Consider the following 18,190-nt stretch of genomic DNA (forward strand, 5'->3'; position numbering starts at 1 on the left):
GATTACAGAGGAAAAAAGGATGTACTGTAAAGGCTACGATGCTCGCAGAAAAAAATGTGTATTGGAAGGTTTTTGTATAACGTAAAACTAGCCAAGAGGGCAACCACGGTGAGTATATTTAAAAAAAAAAAAAAAAAAAAATTTCGGGCTGCATGGTGACAGAGTGGTTAGCGTGTAGCCCACACAGCTAGGAGACCCAAATTCGATTTCCACCCTCTGGCATCTCTGTGTGGAGTTTGCACGTTCTCCCCGTGCATGCGTGGGTTTTCTCCTGGTATTCCGATTTCCTCCCACATTCCTTTTTTTTTTTTTTTTGGTCAAACTAATTTTATTGCAGAAATCATAACAATTATTCATTCATTTTCTACCTCACGAGGGTCGCGTGGCGGGGTACACCCTGGACTGGTCGCCAGCCAATCACAGGGCACATATAGACAAACAACCATTCACACTCACATTCATACCTAATCGCCAATTAACTAATTAATTAATGTGGGAGGAAAAAACCCGGAGAAAACCCACGCATACACGGGGAGAACATGCAAACTCCACACAGAGATGGCCGAGGGTGGAATTGAACCCTGGTCTCCTAGCTGTGAGGTCTGCGTGCTAACCACTAGTCCACCGTGCCGCCCCATAACAATTATATGATATACAAAATAATCACAATAACACTGATTTTCTCTAACTATATGTACTACATTGGGTAATACCATTGTAAAAGTGACTCTAGGTGTGTTTTTTTCATGTCCAATAATGCTAAAAACCGTAAAGATATTTTCTATGCTACAAATATGAAAATATTCCATTTATAAATAAGACAGAAATTCACTGGAACCAATTGAAACCGTGATAAGTGAGGGATTACTGTATACGGCCAACAAATAATTGCTAGCAGGAGGCTACGGAGGGGGAGGAGTGAGCCAGCGTAATGTCCTCCGTGCAGCTGTATACATTTTTTTATTTTTTTTTCCTCCCGCATTCCAAAAACATGCTAGGTTAATTGGCGACTCCAAATTGTCCATCTCAGTCTGGCCTCTCTGACTTTATCTCCATGGCATCTAACATGTAATGTTGCTCTGATCCTATCCATCCTGGTCACTCCCAATGAGAACCTCAGCATCCTTATCTCCAGTTCTGCTTCCTATTGTGTCAGGAAGGACATCCGACATAAAAATGTTGCAAACACAATTATGCAAATCAAACTCAAGTTAATTTTGGTTAATTGTAAATGTTAATTAGCGACTCCAAAAAAAGTATGAATGTGAGAAGTGATCCAAATATTTATCGTATCGATACCAATGATAGTATCAGTACGGTAATGAGATTGATATCGTTCGGTTCTTGTGTATATTTATTTTTTTTACCAATATCTTGTTTTTTGATAAATTAAATTGGCCACCAGTCCAGGGTGTACCCCGCCTCTCGCCCCAAGACAGCTGGGATAGGCTCCAGCATACCTGCGACCCTTTAAGGATTAGCTGTAGAAAATGAATGAATGAAAAATTTTTTACAGCCATAAATTCCATTCACTGTCAGTCAGGTCTTCTGACTTCCAATGCATAAAATAACTTTATTGGCAGTACAAAAATAAATAAATACAAAAAAGTTTCTGTGCTGTACTAGTACTAGTAAGAGAGAGGAACATCAAATGAAGCGACGCTGCCTTTATTGTCGGTTCTATTTCTCCAGCCTGCTCATAGAATGAATACAAAAAAACAACACAAAGGTTCAGGAAATAAATGTCATCCCGTCGTATATTTATCCCAGACAGATTTATTTACAGCATCAAATGATGAAATGAGACGGATTTAGGCTTGAAACAGTCTTTAGAGTCAATGGCGGCTCTTTATTGTCTCCCAAATAGCCGTAGTCCTATTTTTATTCTAAGCTGGTCGCCAAAGACGGAGAGGAGCATTATGCCACACATGCATCATTACCTTTAAGCTCTCTCTTTGTGCCTTCGCTGCCAAGGCTGCAAGATGGAGTATCTTGTTTTGGGGCAAACAGGCTTACTTTTAGTAATATCTATTGATATCGGTTGGTTTTTTTTTGTTGTTTTTTTGTCCATTCGTCCAAAGGCCAAAGTTCACTGATGTTGACTCAATTTTTGAATTAGTTCAACTCAAAGGGATTGAGGTCATGGTTCTGTGCAACAAAGATGTTTGTTTTTCCACAACAAATTGATCCAAGTATTTCTTTTTATGGGCGAGGTTTTGTGTACGAGGGCAAAATAATGCTGGAGTAAAAAAATGTTGCAGGTGGGTGGTGGGTAGACAAATGATTTTTTTCAGATTAAAATGAACAAAGCATTATTAGAGCCCTGTAGACATGACAAAACACGACTATAGTCACATTTATACTCTTTTTATTTACAACATATTGCGCAACTGCAGGGTCTTGAGACACATGCTAAACTAGAGAGCTAGCGACCTAAACGGTAGCCTTCAAGTTATTTCCTTTAAACTTAAATAGCCAAAAACTTACCACTTCCACACTAATAGGGAGGATAACTATTAACAGTTATTTAACCTTTAACATGAACATTAATAATTTTTTCTGGGTACATGATACCATACAGCATCCATATCAAACTTGCGCGGGCCGCACTAACATTAAACTTTCATATCAAGGCGGGGGCCTCAAACTAGTGTCCTGCGGGCCACATTTGGCCCGCGGGCCGCGTGTTTGAGACCCCTGCTGTATTCATTCATTCATTTTCTACCGCTTATCCTAATGAGGGTTGCTGGGGTGCTGGAGCCTATCTCAGCTGTCTTGGGGCGAGAGGCGAGGTACACCCTGGACTGGTGGCCAGCCAATCACAGTGCACATATGGACAAACAACCATTCACACTCACATTCATAACTATGGACAATTTGGAGTCGCCAATTAACCTAGCATGTTTTTGGAATGTGGGAGGAAACCGGAGTAAAACCCACGCATGCACGGGAAGAACATGCAAACTCCACACAGAGATGCCCGAGAGTGGAATTGAACCCTGTCCTCCTAGCTGTGAGGTCTGCGCGCTAACCACTAGACCGCCGTGCCACCTGAATAATAATATCTTTAGATATTTTTTTCAAATTGTTGTTGACTTCCATCAACAATAGCAATAGTCCGTTCTAATTGGGATGGCTGTATCTTCCAGCACAAGACTTAAAATGTTAAAAATGCATCTAAATGGTACACTGTTTTTTTTTTGTTTGTTAACTCAACATCATGCATGTTATATTATGTTATGTCACATTATTTTACACTATCTTATGTTATTATATTTTTACAACGATATTTGTTTGAATGCGGACAGTTAAAACCTGTTACATACGAGACACCTCCTCGTGAACTGTACGCACTAACACGCAAATTACGACATGAGCACCACTTTTTAGGCTGTTAAGTGCTAATGCCCTCCCCTGCCATTACAGACTGACCTGCAGAAATTCGCGACCGACACGATGTATTTATGTAATCACTGGTTGGGGGGTTGAGAAGCAAACAACACATAAAAACTGTTTGTAGCGCTACTGTACTGTGAAATATGCACTTTAAGCAATGCTAAAGGCTATTTCTGTTCTTGGTTTTAGCAATAAGAGCAATATAATTACCTTTGAAAACAAAGTCGGATGAAGAACCCGGAATGAAAGTGTAGTCGTTTCTTGCCATATTTGCAAGACTAGGCGGAAATTCTAGAACCAATTACCCGCAATAAAAACCAATATAACAATATGATTTGAATAATTTGTTCAATTACACTAAATTGTATTTATTTTTTTTTAATTCAACAGCTTATTATATGACCCTTATATAGTCCATTTTTGCCCCCAAGCCCCCCTTCTCAGTGGTGAGTTCAGAGACTGCATTATTGATAGACATCTCTAGCATCGGCATCTGCTCTTTTCTCACTTCCCCCCAGTCCCCGTCCCCCCACCCCACCCCCGTCTCCCTTCCCCAGCTTGACAGGTACTTAGGCCGACATCAATCTTTCATTTAAACGCTACACACATACACAAATTGTGCATATATACACACTACGTCACTTTCCCAAAATGTTTGTTCACATGGGAGGAGAAAGTGGCGACCAGGATGGAGAGCACATATAAAAATAAGTTTCACTTCCCCGGCAAACAAACGCTAAACCATGATTCATGACTTTGTTTCAGGACGAGACACAAGAAACGGAGGAAATAAATCAATGAATTGACAAAAAAAAAAAGTATCAGAACCAAGATTTACCTGCATGTGTGCATTAAGACACTCAATTTAAAATGTAGTATAAAAACGCTGACCTACATTTCAGAATATATTTGCCGTTTCTTTGTTTTACTGCATTGGTTTCCTGTCAGATCCTGACATGGGGGGGAAAAAGAGCCCCCAAAAAGACAACTTGGTCCCCGTCAAAACAGACATACTGAGTTCCTTTTGAAGCTTCTATTATGGCGATGACACACCGGGACTGAGCAGGAGGGGAACGCATGAACCGACACCACCAAATTGAAAGGTCATCGTGCCATACTTCCATATTAGCTATTTCATTGACACCGTCAGAGAGGTATTACGGCGGACAGAAATGCTCTACCGCTTTTTGTCAACATAATATTTGAGACCCTGTGGGGTAATTTCTATGAAAAATCAGTCACTTTATGGTGACATCCGTTGTAGCGTTGTCAACTTCATCAACAAAATGATAACATAACTATTGTCTCATTACACACCACTAATCCATGCACACAGTCACTTCCTGTTGAGAGTACCTTTTAAAATTGAAACATGGTTCCAACAGAGCAGCTAACAAAATTGATATATTTTTTTTAAAGATTGTTAACCACAAAAACAAATGTTTGCATACATGCGAAACATGCATCAGATTACAATTGAGTGCATCCCATAATCAGTTCCCAGTTCCACATGTCCGAAAGGAGTAGGAAGAAGCAAAGCTTATTAAATCCTACCCCTCCATCTGGTACTTTTACAATCACTAACTGTTACATTTGTTCACTTCCTGCTTTCCTAATATAGTTTAAGGCAGGGGTCTCAAATTCAATTTACTTGGGGGCCACTAGGGGGGTCTGGGTGAGACTGGGCCGCATCAGGTTTTCAAAAAAAAAAAAATGCATTTATTAAAAACAAAAAAATTTTAAAAAACTTTGCAATTTTCTACAAGAAAAGCTCTGATAAAACATTCCACTGTTCTCAAATATCTTATTTTTTATTTTTCTACGCAAAATAAGATGAAAAATAAATAAACAAATCAACAAAGAAAATCAATCAGTAATAAATAAATATAATAATAACAATAAAACGGCAAATAATAAAAACTTAAGAAAGCACATATAGTTGGTGGGTAGACAAATTATTTTTTTTCAGATTAAAATGAACAAAGCATTATTAGAGCCCTGTAGACATGACAAAACACGACTATAATCACATTTATACTCTTTTTATTTACAACATATTGCGCAACTGCAGGGTCTTGAGACACATGCTAACTCGCAAACTAGAGCGCTAGCGACCTAAACGGTAGCCTTCAAGTTATTTCCTTTCAACTTAAATAGCCAAAAACTTACCACTTCCACACGGATAGGGAGTATAACTATTAACAGTTATTTAACCTTTAACATGAACATTAATCAAACGTAATAATTTTTTCTGGGTACATGATACCATACAGCATCCATATCAAACTTGCGCGGGCCGCACTGACATTAAACTTTCATATCAAGGCGGGGGCCTCAAACTAGTGTCCTGTGGGCCACATTTGGCCCGCGTGCCGCGTGTTTGAGACCACTGGTTTAAGGGTTTTTTTTGTGGTATTCTTATCGATTTTATGCAAAGTAGCTCAAACTAAATGTTTTCTAATGACACTGTAGGCTGTTTTTTTTCCATCCAAAACAACTCTAAGGTTCTACCAACTTTCCATACTCAAGAATTAACTCTGCGTTACATCAGTGAGACAGTTTCAAGCTCCTTGGCTCACATCTTTAAACATGGTGCCCCGGCGCTGAACGCCAAGTTTACCTCTGATCTTGACTTTGTTGGCTCGCTCTAACGAGCAAATGATGAAGACGTGTCAATGTGAACATGAAGACATCACTCTTCATAATTAAAGTTACTAAACTGAGTCCACACTAACCTTGTATGTGTGTTTTAAGCATTTAAGCCGCAACTATCCCCGACAAATATTTTTGTATACTACTATTCACAATAACTGTCAGCAGGGCTCCCCCTTGGGGCCGTGCCAATGTGGAACAGCTTAACTCGCGTGGAAATGTAATGACCCGTCTAATCCTCTCAGGACAGGAGATAAAATGAGCAATGCCAGGTAAGATGTTTGATGTCCTATTGCTGGTGGCCCGGAAGTCCACAACAAGCTTTAATAAAACGCTACATAAAACCAAGGGTCACGCATCCAGATGGAAAGAAATGGGTGCCATGTTCCATATGACAGATGGGGGGTTTTGTGTTGTTTATTTTGGGTCTTCTAGTCATTTCCTGTTCTGTTAATTTTTTATGGGTAATTATTGTTTAATCCATAAAGGTTGAATCGACGCAACTGGACTCTTCTTTCACTTTTCCTGCAAAAGGCTCCTATAGGACAGGGACGAGGATCCAACCACTATCATCTACATCAGGGGACTCAAACATGCGGCCCGCGGGCCAAATGTGGCCCGCAGGACACTACTTTGAGGCCCCCGCCTTGATATGAAAGTTTAATGTTAGTGCGGCAGGTTTGATATGGATGCTGTATGGTATCATGTACCCAGAAAAAATTATTACGTTTGATTAATGTTCATATTAAAGGTTAAATAACTGTTAATAGTTATCCTCCCTATCCGTGTGGAAGTGGTAAGTTTTTGACTTTTTTAAGTTTAAAGGAAATAACTTGGAGGCTACCGTTTAGGTCGCTAGCTCTCTAGTTTGCGAGTTAGCATGTGTCTCAAGACCCTGCAGTTGCGCAATATGTTGTAAATAAAAAGAGTATAAATGTGACTATAGTCGTGTTTTGTCATGTCTACAGGGCTCTAATAATGCTTTGTTCATTTTAATCTGAAAAAAATAATTTGTCTACCCACCAACTATATGTGGTTTCTTAATTTTTAATTATTTGCCGTTTTATTATTATTATTATATTTATTTATTTATTTATTTATTTTCTTTATTTATTTTTCATCTTATTTTGTGTCGAAAAATAAAAAGGAAGATATTTGAGAACAGTGGAATGTTTTATCAGAGCTTTTCTTGTAGAAAATTGGAACCAAAGCAAAGTTTATTCATTTTTCTGTTTTTAATATATGCGTTTTTTGTTTTTTTTGGAAAACCTGATGCGGCCCAGCCTTCCCCAGACCCTAGCTCCAGTGGTCCCCAGGTAAATTGAGTTTGAGACCCCTGATCTAAATGGTCCTTTGTCAAATCCACCAGGAAAAGGTCCACAATACCGAGCATGAGGACAGATAAAGAAATTCCGAAAAAAAGAAATTGAACAGGGTAACTGTGCATTTCAAAGCCACTAACACCCTCAGACAAAGCCGGTTTAGCATAGCAGCGTAGCAAGGAGTACGATGACATACACCGTACATAGGAGAGACCAAACAACCATTACACAAACAAATGGAAAATGGAGAGCAGTTTCTTCTGTCGCCCAGGTCATTTGCATCTCAAAAAGAAGGAACATTCCTTTTAAGGACAATAATATCCAAATTCTGGATAGAGAGGACCGCTAGCTTTCAACAATGTTCTGACATCTTGCCTTCATTCAATGGAACGAGTGGCCACTAACGATTTTTTTTTTTGCCACCAGGAACACAAGGCTCATTCTCCAGCCTCACCGGACACACCCATCAGGGACCTAAACAGGTAAACCTATAACATATAAGATTTTAGAACTGAAAACGATTTTTGAATGTCAGACATCCTCAACAAAGGACAAAGAACATCCATTCATCCATCCATTTTTGAAAAAAAAAATGTTTTTACTGATGTTTCATAATACAAACATCGAATTTCGGGGCCCCTGGACTGCTGCCCAATGGAGAGGACTGATTTGTTTCAGTTCGGGAGTGACGCTGGTAATGACGGCGATAAATGACTTTTCCGGTAGGCTACTGTTTAACTCGTCTTATTATGGTAATGGTAATGGTAATGGTAATGGTAATGGTTTTATTTCATTTGAACATGCATCAGATTACAATTGAGTGCATCCCATAATCAGTTCCCAGTTCCACATGTCCAAAAGGAGTAGGAAGAAGCAAAGCTTATTAAATCCTACCCCTCCATCTGGTACTTTTACAATCAGTAACTGTTACATTTGTTCACTTCCTGCTTTCCATAATACAGTTTAAGGGTTTTTTTGTTTTTTAATAATGCATATTGCATAATAATGCATATTTTTAGGTAATTGGTTATTTTTAGCCTTATGCATTATTTTAGCTGTTTGAAGATTAACTATATCAGCAAGTTTAAGTATTTGTGATTTTTTTTGTGATTACACATAATGTTTGGAAAAAAGCATTAATTTAATTTCAAGTGTAAAATCTAATACTAAATATTCCAAGTTACGACACCTGTTGCTTATAAATCGGTGCGGCCTATATTTGTACAATCTTTTTTTCTTTTTAATTTTAGTGGGTGTGGCTTAAATACAGGTACACTCTAAAGTCCAGAAATGATGCTACTTTATACGGTGCTACTATGGGAACCTTAATTTCCCCGAGGGCGCATGCCTAAAGAATCAATAACATTCTATCTAATCTAATTCAATGTAATCTCATTTTATTCACTTGCAAGAAAAGAAGTTAACAAGATAAATGCATGGAAGTACAATGCCGGTTGAAGCCCTCCTTATGTTCGTTTCTTGAAAAAAACAGGAACACAGGCACCTAACAACATCTCAAGTCTTTATTGCTCTGGTGATACATCTCTAGATACGACAGTACCCCCCCTTCTGGTTTCAATCTACAGAAGTATTGCCTCACATACTGTTATTAAACGCATGTTTAATTACAAAATGTATCAATACTCGCCACTAATGATGAATATTGATGACCGCATGTATCTGTTGTGACGCCGCCTCCATCGGCACCGCTAAGCTAAGCGGCACCGCTTGCCTGTTGTAATTCCAGTAATGATTTACTACAAGTCACGTCGTTTCATTGTACCGCACATCTATTGTCTGGATCTTAACTTGCAGTTGTTTCAACCAGTACTTTCGCCCTCCTTTTCTTTCGCCAATCGAATCTCATTTGCATTCGCTTTTATTGTTTCCTGTCAAACTCAAGCTTGCTCTGTCGCTTCCTGTTAAAAGCTTTCTGCAACTTAACTAAATCTGACCCCAACCGTGGCTTCTGTTCGTGCCTTGACTCCGCTGCAATTAGGACTTGGGTTTCAATACCCAGAGGAAAGTAAGAGGGTGGGGTTGATCAATAAGGAAGAGGGATGGCGGCAAAGCAACAAGAAACGAGACAAATGTGTGAGCGCTAATTTATAGCTTGTTCCCTCGAGTCGGCAGATAAATCTTATCATGCTGATTTAACATAAGCGGTGGTTGCATCATATACGCTCTTTCCGACTATGATTAGTATTTATTTTTGTCTACATGTGTACAAATGCATATGTCACTGCGTAGCAAATATTAAAAAAAAAACATAAAATACTATGCTTGATTCTTATAAATCACAACAACATTGCAAAAACAAATACTCTCAATTGTTGCTATTTTCCTATTTACCCTGCAATGGACCTGTCAGTCCAAATATCCATTATTGATACCAGGATAGTATCGATATCGAATCAATAAAAAATTTGATTCATATTTCTCAGTTTACTTCTGTGTTTATTTACACATTTATGTGTGCTTTTGTTGTGTAGTGCAAATATATTGTATATATTTTTATATTGCTATGTGGTCACCCAATACAGTAAACATAACAGGAAAAAATGAGCCATTTAAGACTGGAGACTATAAGACTCGTGCTTGTGTGTGTTGCTACAAATGTTTTCCTTAAGGGAGCAGAGTGAGTGACAGACAGGAAGTGTGTTCAGATTTAGGTTCGAAAAAAAAAATCACAAAATAATTCCATGAAAAATCCATCAGTCCATTTTTTATTCTCACTAGCTGTCTTTGGGTGAGAGGCGGGGCACACCCTAGACTGGTGGCCAGCCAATCACAGGGCACATTTAGACAAACAACCATTCACACTCACATTCATACCTAGCATGTTTTTGGAATGTGGGAGGAAATCTGAGTACCCGGAGAAAACCCACACATGCACGGGGAGAACATGCAAACTCCACACAGAGATAGCCCAGTGTGGAATTGAACTCGGGTCTCCGAGCTGTGAGACCTTGTGTGCTAACCGCTTGTCAACCGTGCAGCCCCACAATAATAATAGTCATACTAATAAAAAATGTGTTTACATAGCAGTTAAAAAACAAAGTAAAAAGCCAAAAAAAACATTCACATTCATACCTATGGTATAACCACTTGACCACCATGCGGCCCTCAATGAAAAAAACTAAAAAATAGTAAAAAATATCACTATGAGTATAGTACTAGCTCTGTACTCCACCCAGCCAGATTAGAGTTGATCCCTATAAACTGCTCGCATGGCACACTGAATTAAACTGTTATGTTGTGACACTGAACAAGACAACCGAATGGGGGAAAACGCAATGGATGGAAAGAAAACAACTTTGTGTCATTTCCCGCTTTTGTCTCGAGATAACCCATTTATGCCTGTCAGGCTGACTCTGCTCATGGGCAAAGCACCCTTCTCTTCACCACCATGTATGTCCCTCCTCTTGCCTCCTTCGCTGCATGTTGGCCACTTGCTTTCATTTTCCACTGCCTTTGCCAGCATGGTTGTTTACACTAGAGATTACAGTTGAAGGCTCGTATTCTAAAGCTCTGCATGCCTTTTAAAATGGACTCCTCATTGAAATTTTGTGGGGTTTTTTTTTCTTTTTGTCTGAGCAATACGACCTCCAGTAGGTTCCAGCACAACCTGTAACTGCATTATTTGGAGTAAGTATGAGTGTATACAGTCAAAACTTGGTCCTTAAACGTTCTAGTTTTCATATGATTCGGACATCACAGCAATTTTCCCTACGTTTTGTACACCGAAACAAACACTGTTTAAAGTGCCTAAACAAAGCACAACGCGCTTTAATGACTCTGTTTTTATTTTTTTTGCATTTTTTTTGTTGTATTTTTTTTTGCATTTTTTTTTTTTGCATTTTTTTTTTTGCATTTTTTTGTTGTATTTTTTTGCATTTTTTTTTTGTTTTTTTTTTTTTTGCATTTTTTTTTTGTCAGCTAAATAAGTAAGTATGAGTGTATACAGTCAAAACTTGGTCCTTAAATGTTCTAGTTTTCATATGATTCGGACATCACAGCAATTTTCCCTACGTTTTGTACACCGAAACAAACACTGTTTAAAGTGCCTAAACAAAGCACAACGCGCTTTAATGACTCTGTTTTTATTTTTTTTGCATTTTTTTTGTTGTATTTTTTTTTTGCATTTTTTTTTTTTTTTTTTGCATTTTTTTTGTTGTATTTTTTTGCATTTTTTTTTGTATTTTTTTTTTTTTGCATTTTTTTTTTGTCAGCTAAATAACCTGCCATGGGACCAAAGAAAGTTGTACTAATAATTTGAAAAAGAAAATGATCAACCCTCATCACGTACAAACTTAGTGCTTTGTTAATATCTTTAGGTAACTGGAACAATTGAATTAGATTTAGATTTAGATTAGATTATTTCCTGAGAAAAAATTGCTTTGGTTTTCATATATTTCAGTTTTCGTTTAAAACTAATTAATAATGGAAAGTAAAGACCACCGGCACGGCGGTCAAGTGATTAGCGTACAGACCTCGCAGCTATGAGACCAGGGTTCAATTCCACCCTCGGGTATATCTGTGTGGAGTTAGCATGTTCTCCTCGTGCATGCGTGGGTTTTCTCCGGGTACTCCGGTTTCCTTCCACATTCCAAAAAAAACATGCTAGGTTAATTAGCGACTCCAAATTGTCCATAGGTATGAATGTGAGTGTGAATGGTTGTTTGTCTATATGTGCCCTGTGATTGGCTGGCCACCAGTCCAGGGTGTACCCCGCCTCACGCCCGAAGACAGCTCGTTTTAAAATATCTAAAAGAGGATATATTGATCTATATTATCTACTCATGTCATTACAGCAGTTCCTCATCTTATTGAGTTGAACAAACGGTCATAAATCAGAGCTGTCGTGCAATAAATAACGGAACACTGCTGCTTTTGTTGTTGACATTGTGTCACCATAGCCCAAATGTGACATTCTAATGTCTAGCATACGATAGCATAGGAACTCTCACAATGCGCTTGATTGTAATAATAAACTTGTGCAAGGGGAACTACATATAATTCCTCTTTTTGAATTGAACAGTGTTTGGACAGTGGAGGTGCATGCATGTGGTAAAATGAAGAAAAAAGCTCCGGTGAACCTAATGAGGATTAAACGACATAGATAATGAATGAATGAATGAAAGCATAAAATGGCTAAATGAACTAAAAATACAAATATAAGGCATTCAAAAGACTCAATCAAAGACTGACGTAGTACTCTACTCCACTCACTTGGAGTCAATGTTACCGTCATGTTCAGAGAGACACACAAACACCAGACTTGACTGGTGATTGCGCTACTCCTCAAGTCGTAACACACGGCAAGCTGAAATGACATCACTTCCTGTCCGCCACTCACGCTTACTTATATCTTAAATGGATTATGTCTACTATATTGGGTGATACAAGTGTAAAGGTGACTATAGGGGTGTTAGTTCATGTCCAGAGGGCTCTAATAATGTTAAAATCCATATTTAGAAGGTCGTGAAAGTGTTTTCGATGCTATAACTGGAAAAAATATTCAATTTATAAATAAGGAATCCTTCACTTATCACGGTCGGGTCTGAAACCAACCGGGATAAACGAGGGCTCGCAGTATAGATAGTATTTTCTGTATTTTCCGCCCCGCTTTTACTCATGTTTTAACTGTGTATTAACCAATCAATGTTGTATTTTAACGTATCAAATATACAAATAAAATGTATTATTATTATTATAAAGAGAACGTGCCCCCCTTCTGACCCGGGCCCCCAAAGCTATTTGCAAGAAATGAAAAAAGAAAATGAACAAAAAGATATTTTACAAAATAAATAATATTTATCCATTTGACTGTATTTTAGTGAGCGTCTCAGCAGCCATCAACCTCACCGCACGTCAGCGCTTGACAGATGGTGTTGGCATGTCGTCTATTTGTTCTTTGTGTGCGGATGCAGCGACGGTTACATTGGTAAGTGAGGGAGTACAATCGTATGACGATGAAAAGGGCGAGCGATGACGATGACGGCAAAATGATACATTCACTTAATCGTTCCATTTGAAACAAGAAAGACAGGAGCTCGTTTGAACCGTGATATTTATAGACGACCTTACGGTACATGTGAGCAGAACAACAAGAAGCGAGGAGAACTTTTCTGTTTTACTACCCGTCTTCCTGTCTCATCACCACTTGCTCTGATGTGACATCAGACAGAGTTGGCTGAGAACTGGGAGTTAGGATCAGGGAGAGTATTTTCCTGAAGCTGACGTGAAAGGAACATTGAATACGTTGTGTGTGTGAGAGGAATTGAAAATGACCCATTTTCTTTTTCTTTTTAACGCTTTCTCTCTTTTTTTGCACTTTCCTTTAAACCAGGGGTCTCAAACTCAATTTACCTGGAGGCCACTGGGGCTAAGATCTGGGCAAGGCTGGGCCGCATCAGGTTTTTAAAAAAATATTAAAAACAGAAAAATATACAAACTTTTTCAGTGCTTTGGTTCCGATTTTCGACAATAAAAGCTCTGATAAAACATTCCACTGTTCTCAAATATCTTAATTTTTATTTTTCGGCACAAAATAAGATGAAAAATAAATAAACAAATCAAGAATAAAGAAAATCAATCAGTAATAAATAAATATAATAATAATAATAAAACGTCAAATAATAAAAACTTAAGAAACCACATATAGTTGGCTGGTAGACAAATTATTTTTTTCAAATTAAAATGAACAAAGCATTATTAGAGCCCTGTAGACATGACAAAACACGACTATAGTCACATTTATACTCTTTTTATTTACAACATATTGCGCAACTGCAGGGTCTTGAGACACATGCTAACTCGCAAACTAGAGAGCTAGCGACCTAAACGGTAGCCTTCAAGTTATTTCCTTTCAACTTAAAAAAGCCAAAAACTTACCACTTCCACACGGATCGGGAGGATAACTATTAACACTTATTTAACCTTTAACATGAACATTAATCAAACGTAATAATTTTTTCTGGGTACATGATACCATACAGCATCCATATCAAACATTAAACTTTCATATCAAGGCGGGGGCCTCAAACTTGTGTCCTGCGGGCCACATTTGGCCTGTGGGCCGCGTGTTTGAGACCCCTGCTTTAAACATTAGTTTGTGGACTCATGGTGCAGTATCAATTTAAAGAAAAAAAAATACTTTTGGGAGGTAACTTTCCACTATTTGCTTCCGTGGAACGTTGAAAATAGGTATTATAAATAAGTAATACAGTGCACAGTTACAAATATGCTTATGTTTTTTTTAAGTGAATCCCTGCTCTATGTAAGCCAGTTTTGGTTTATACAACATATAATATAAAACCTGCAGCAGTTCAATCTGGGCGGAAGTAAAATGAGCAGTATCTTTATTTACAACCATAAAAACCACAAAGAGTGCACCCTGCCACTCGCCTGTAGTCAGTGGGATAGGCTCAAGCATACGCTAGTGAAGACAAGCAACATAAAAAAATGGATGGATGAAAGAATGTTATAAATATCATGAAATAAAACTCTTACAGATAATGAAAGGTCAGCTTCACTTTAATATTTTAGAAAACTAAATCACACATATACTTGGTGCAGTATTGTAAAATGTTATGGCATTAATGACACGGGGCAAACATCAGATATCCATATATCCATATATGGCATGTTGGGTTTCGTTGCTTTGGCATGCCAGCCTTTTTGTCTGTGGCCTTGCTAACCGCTGCATACTCCATTTTATGTTTAGTCTTCAGATGACGAAGCAAATTTGTAGTATGCAGCCCTTAAAATTGTCATTTTGCAGACATCCCAAGTGGCTGTAGGATGATTTTCAATAATAAAAAAGTATAATTCCACACAGTTGCCATGGTTTTGTTTACTTTCCGGCCTGCTTCAAAGTAAAGTATTTTATAGCGGCTTCTTTAAGGATCGGATGGGCTTATCTGCCAATCTCCGATCAATAAAAAAGGCAAAAATCACCCCTATTTAGGACATCCCGAATGTTTAGGTACCGGCATCCGTAAACCTCCGCCTTACAATCGAGGCTGGACAAGGAGCTGACAGTCTTGGGCTATTGATTAATTGGGTATAGCACTACTTGACTTAAGTCTCATTTGGCGGCCATTTGTGGTGGATAGTTTGAGTCCTATGTGAGCGACCACAGTTGCATTACTGTCACAAACAACCCCAACTGGCCAATTGTCATCGCTTCCTCTGTTATGTGTTGCGGTGTTTCCCAGCCGTTTGGGTCTTGTGTACCCCCAGAGACTTTCTATCATACCAAGAGTACCCCCCTCAATCACACGTGTTGATAATTCTCCAAAAGTCGAATGTAACATAACTGTTATGATGTTTGGCACAGATGCTCCACAGGTTATTGTCTCCCTGGGAAAACTAGTTGCAGTGCACATGTTCCATTTTTATTATCTGGCTTAGTATGAAATGTGGAAATAAAAGGTTTCCTTGTACACACTAGGGCTACTCATACCACTGGTTGGAAATAACTAGTGTACTGAATCATACTGAGATGCATTTTTAATATTTTACGGCAACTCCGGGTTGCACGGGGGTAAAGTGGTTAGCGCGCAGACATCACAGCAAGGAGAACAGGGTTCAATTCCACAATCGGCCATCTCTGTGTACGGGGAGAACATGCAAGTCCGGTTTCCTCCCACATTCCAAAAACATGCTAGGTTAATTAGCGACTCCAAATTGTCCATAGGTATGAATGTGAGTGTGAATGGTTGTTTGTCTATATGTGCCCTGTGATTGGCTGGCCACCAGTCCAGCGTGTACCCCGCCTCTCGCCTGAAGACAGCTGGGATAGGCTCCAGCACCCCTGCAACCCTCGTGAGGATAAGCGGTAGAAAATGAATGAATGAATGAATACAGCAGGGGTCTCAAACACGCAGCCCGCGGGCCAAATGTTGCCCACAGGACACTAGTTTGAGGCCCCCGCCTTGATATGAAAGTTTAATGTTAGTGCGGCCCGCGCAAGTTTGATATGGATGCTGTATGGTATCATGTACCCAGAAAAAATTATTACATTTGATTAATGTTCATGTTAAAGGTTAAATAACTGTTAATAGTTATCCTCCCTATCCGTGTGGAAGTGGTATGTTTTGGCTATTTAAGTTGAAAGGAAATAACTTGAAGGCTACCGTTTAGGTCGCTAGCTCTCTAGTTTGCGAGTTAGCATGTGTCTCAAGACCCTGCAGTTGCGCAATATGTTGTAAATAAAAAGAGTATAAATGTGACTATAGTCGTGTTTTGTCATGTCTACAGGGCTCTAATAATGCTTTGTTCATTTTAATATGAAAAAAATAATTTGTCTACCCACCAACTATATGTGGTTTCTTGAGTTTTTATTATTTGCCGTTTTATTGTTATTATTATATTTATTTATTTATTACTGATTGATTGATTTTTATTCTTGATTTGTTTATTTCTTGTAGAAAATCAAAACCAAAGCAAAGTTAATTCATTTTTTTATTCATTATTTGGTTTTAATAAATGCGTTTTTTGTTGGGTTTTTTTGGAAAACCTGATGCGGCCCAGTCTCGCCCAGACCCTAACTCCAGTGGACCCCCAAGTAAATTGAGTTTGAGACCCCTGGAATACAGCAACTCCCTGAATGGAGTGACCAAGATATCAGAACCATATTTGTGTGATGTTGTTATAAAATCCTTCATTTAATTTGTAATACAAGATATAAATAAATGGCCGTAAATTACTCCATGTTGCTTTTGGCCATTGTTTGGAGTACTTCAGGTACAGTATGAGTGTTCTTTGTGTGTATATGGTACCTTGCGAGTAATGGTTCAGCATTCACACCAGCAGAGCATCTCTTATATAATGACACTGAAGGCTAGTGTATTTGTTTAGAAAAAAAAAAAAAAAAAAAAGACATTACACTCACACGCATGCTCTTGCAGTTTCGGATACACACACTCCATTTCAACAAACGAGTGACCGTCATATATATGTATTGACATTGTATTATTTTCTATAACTATACGCCCACATGCTACAACATCTGCATTGTGTCACCCACCCACAAATGGCAGAAAAATTCATCTTCTGGTATGATGCAAACATACATGCACACTGCATCATCATTTGCATTTACAATTTACTCCCAACTCCTATAATAACTTCATAAGACTATGACGTGCAGCTATATTTTAAGGCCACCAATGCATATGAATGTTAAGTACCTCCAATTATGATCTTAAATGAAGTGCAGAGTGACACCAGCTGCACCTTTCAAAAACTCCCCTTTTCTCCAATGCGTGGATCCACACGCCAAAAAAAAAAAAGACGCCACGAATAAGATCCATGTGTTTTGACTGAGTTTTTAAAGGATGTGTCTTATGTCTTACCTGCTCGTTGGCCGTCAGTTCTTTCTCCAGCTGGCGGTGTTTGTTGTGCCACACCAAATAGTGCACAGGATAGCGACTCTTCTCCGGAGTTTTCTTAGCAGAAATCATCGTCGTTCATAGTTTGGTCTCGTCCGTCTTCGGTGTGGATGATAAGGACACTTTGTTTGGTGATGCTGGCTATGCAATCATCGTCCTTCTACTCCTCCTTCTCCTCCTCCTCCTTCGGCGCAGACGTCCACGACAGAGTCCAGAAGCGTGGGCTCGCCCTGCTTTTGGAGAAATATTCACAACCTGATGATAATGCTTCCTTTTTGGTCGTCACACGTTTGGTTCCACGTTGATTTGTGAACCACCTCTTTCTTCTTCCTCCCCTGCCTACTCCAGTGAAGCATCTATCCTCTTCTTCCTCCTCCTCCTCCTCTCCTCCCATCCGCTTGCTGACTGAGATGCGCTGAC

The 18,190-nt window shown here is 38.7% G+C and overlaps 1 protein-coding gene across 3 annotated transcripts in view; it reads right to left on the reverse strand.

The window, feature by feature from the left end:
* ankrd13b (ankyrin repeat domain 13B) overlaps nucleotides 1–18,172 on the reverse strand; it is a 40,414-nt gene extending 22,242 nt beyond the window's left edge. For all 3 annotated transcript variants that reach the window (XR_013628023.1, XM_058080753.2, XM_058080754.2), the window contains exon 1: nucleotides 17,735–18,172. Coding sequence is in view for 2 of the 3 variants with exons in the window: in XM_058080753.2 (XP_057936736.2) it covers nucleotides 17,735–17,842 (108 nt within the window). In the remaining variant the exon portion in view is untranslated. The remainder of the gene's footprint in view (nucleotides 1–17,734) is intronic.
* Between the last annotated feature and the right edge of the window lie 18 nt (nucleotides 18,173–18,190).

The sequence above is a fragment of the Doryrhamphus excisus genome, linkage group LG8, assembly GCF_037039965.1.
Source record: "Doryrhamphus excisus strain RoL-2023G ecotype Guam linkage group LG8, RoL_Dexc_Guam_v1.1, whole genome shotgun sequence".
NCBI lineage: Eukaryota > Metazoa > Chordata > Actinopteri > Syngnathiformes > Syngnathidae > Doryrhamphus > Doryrhamphus excisus.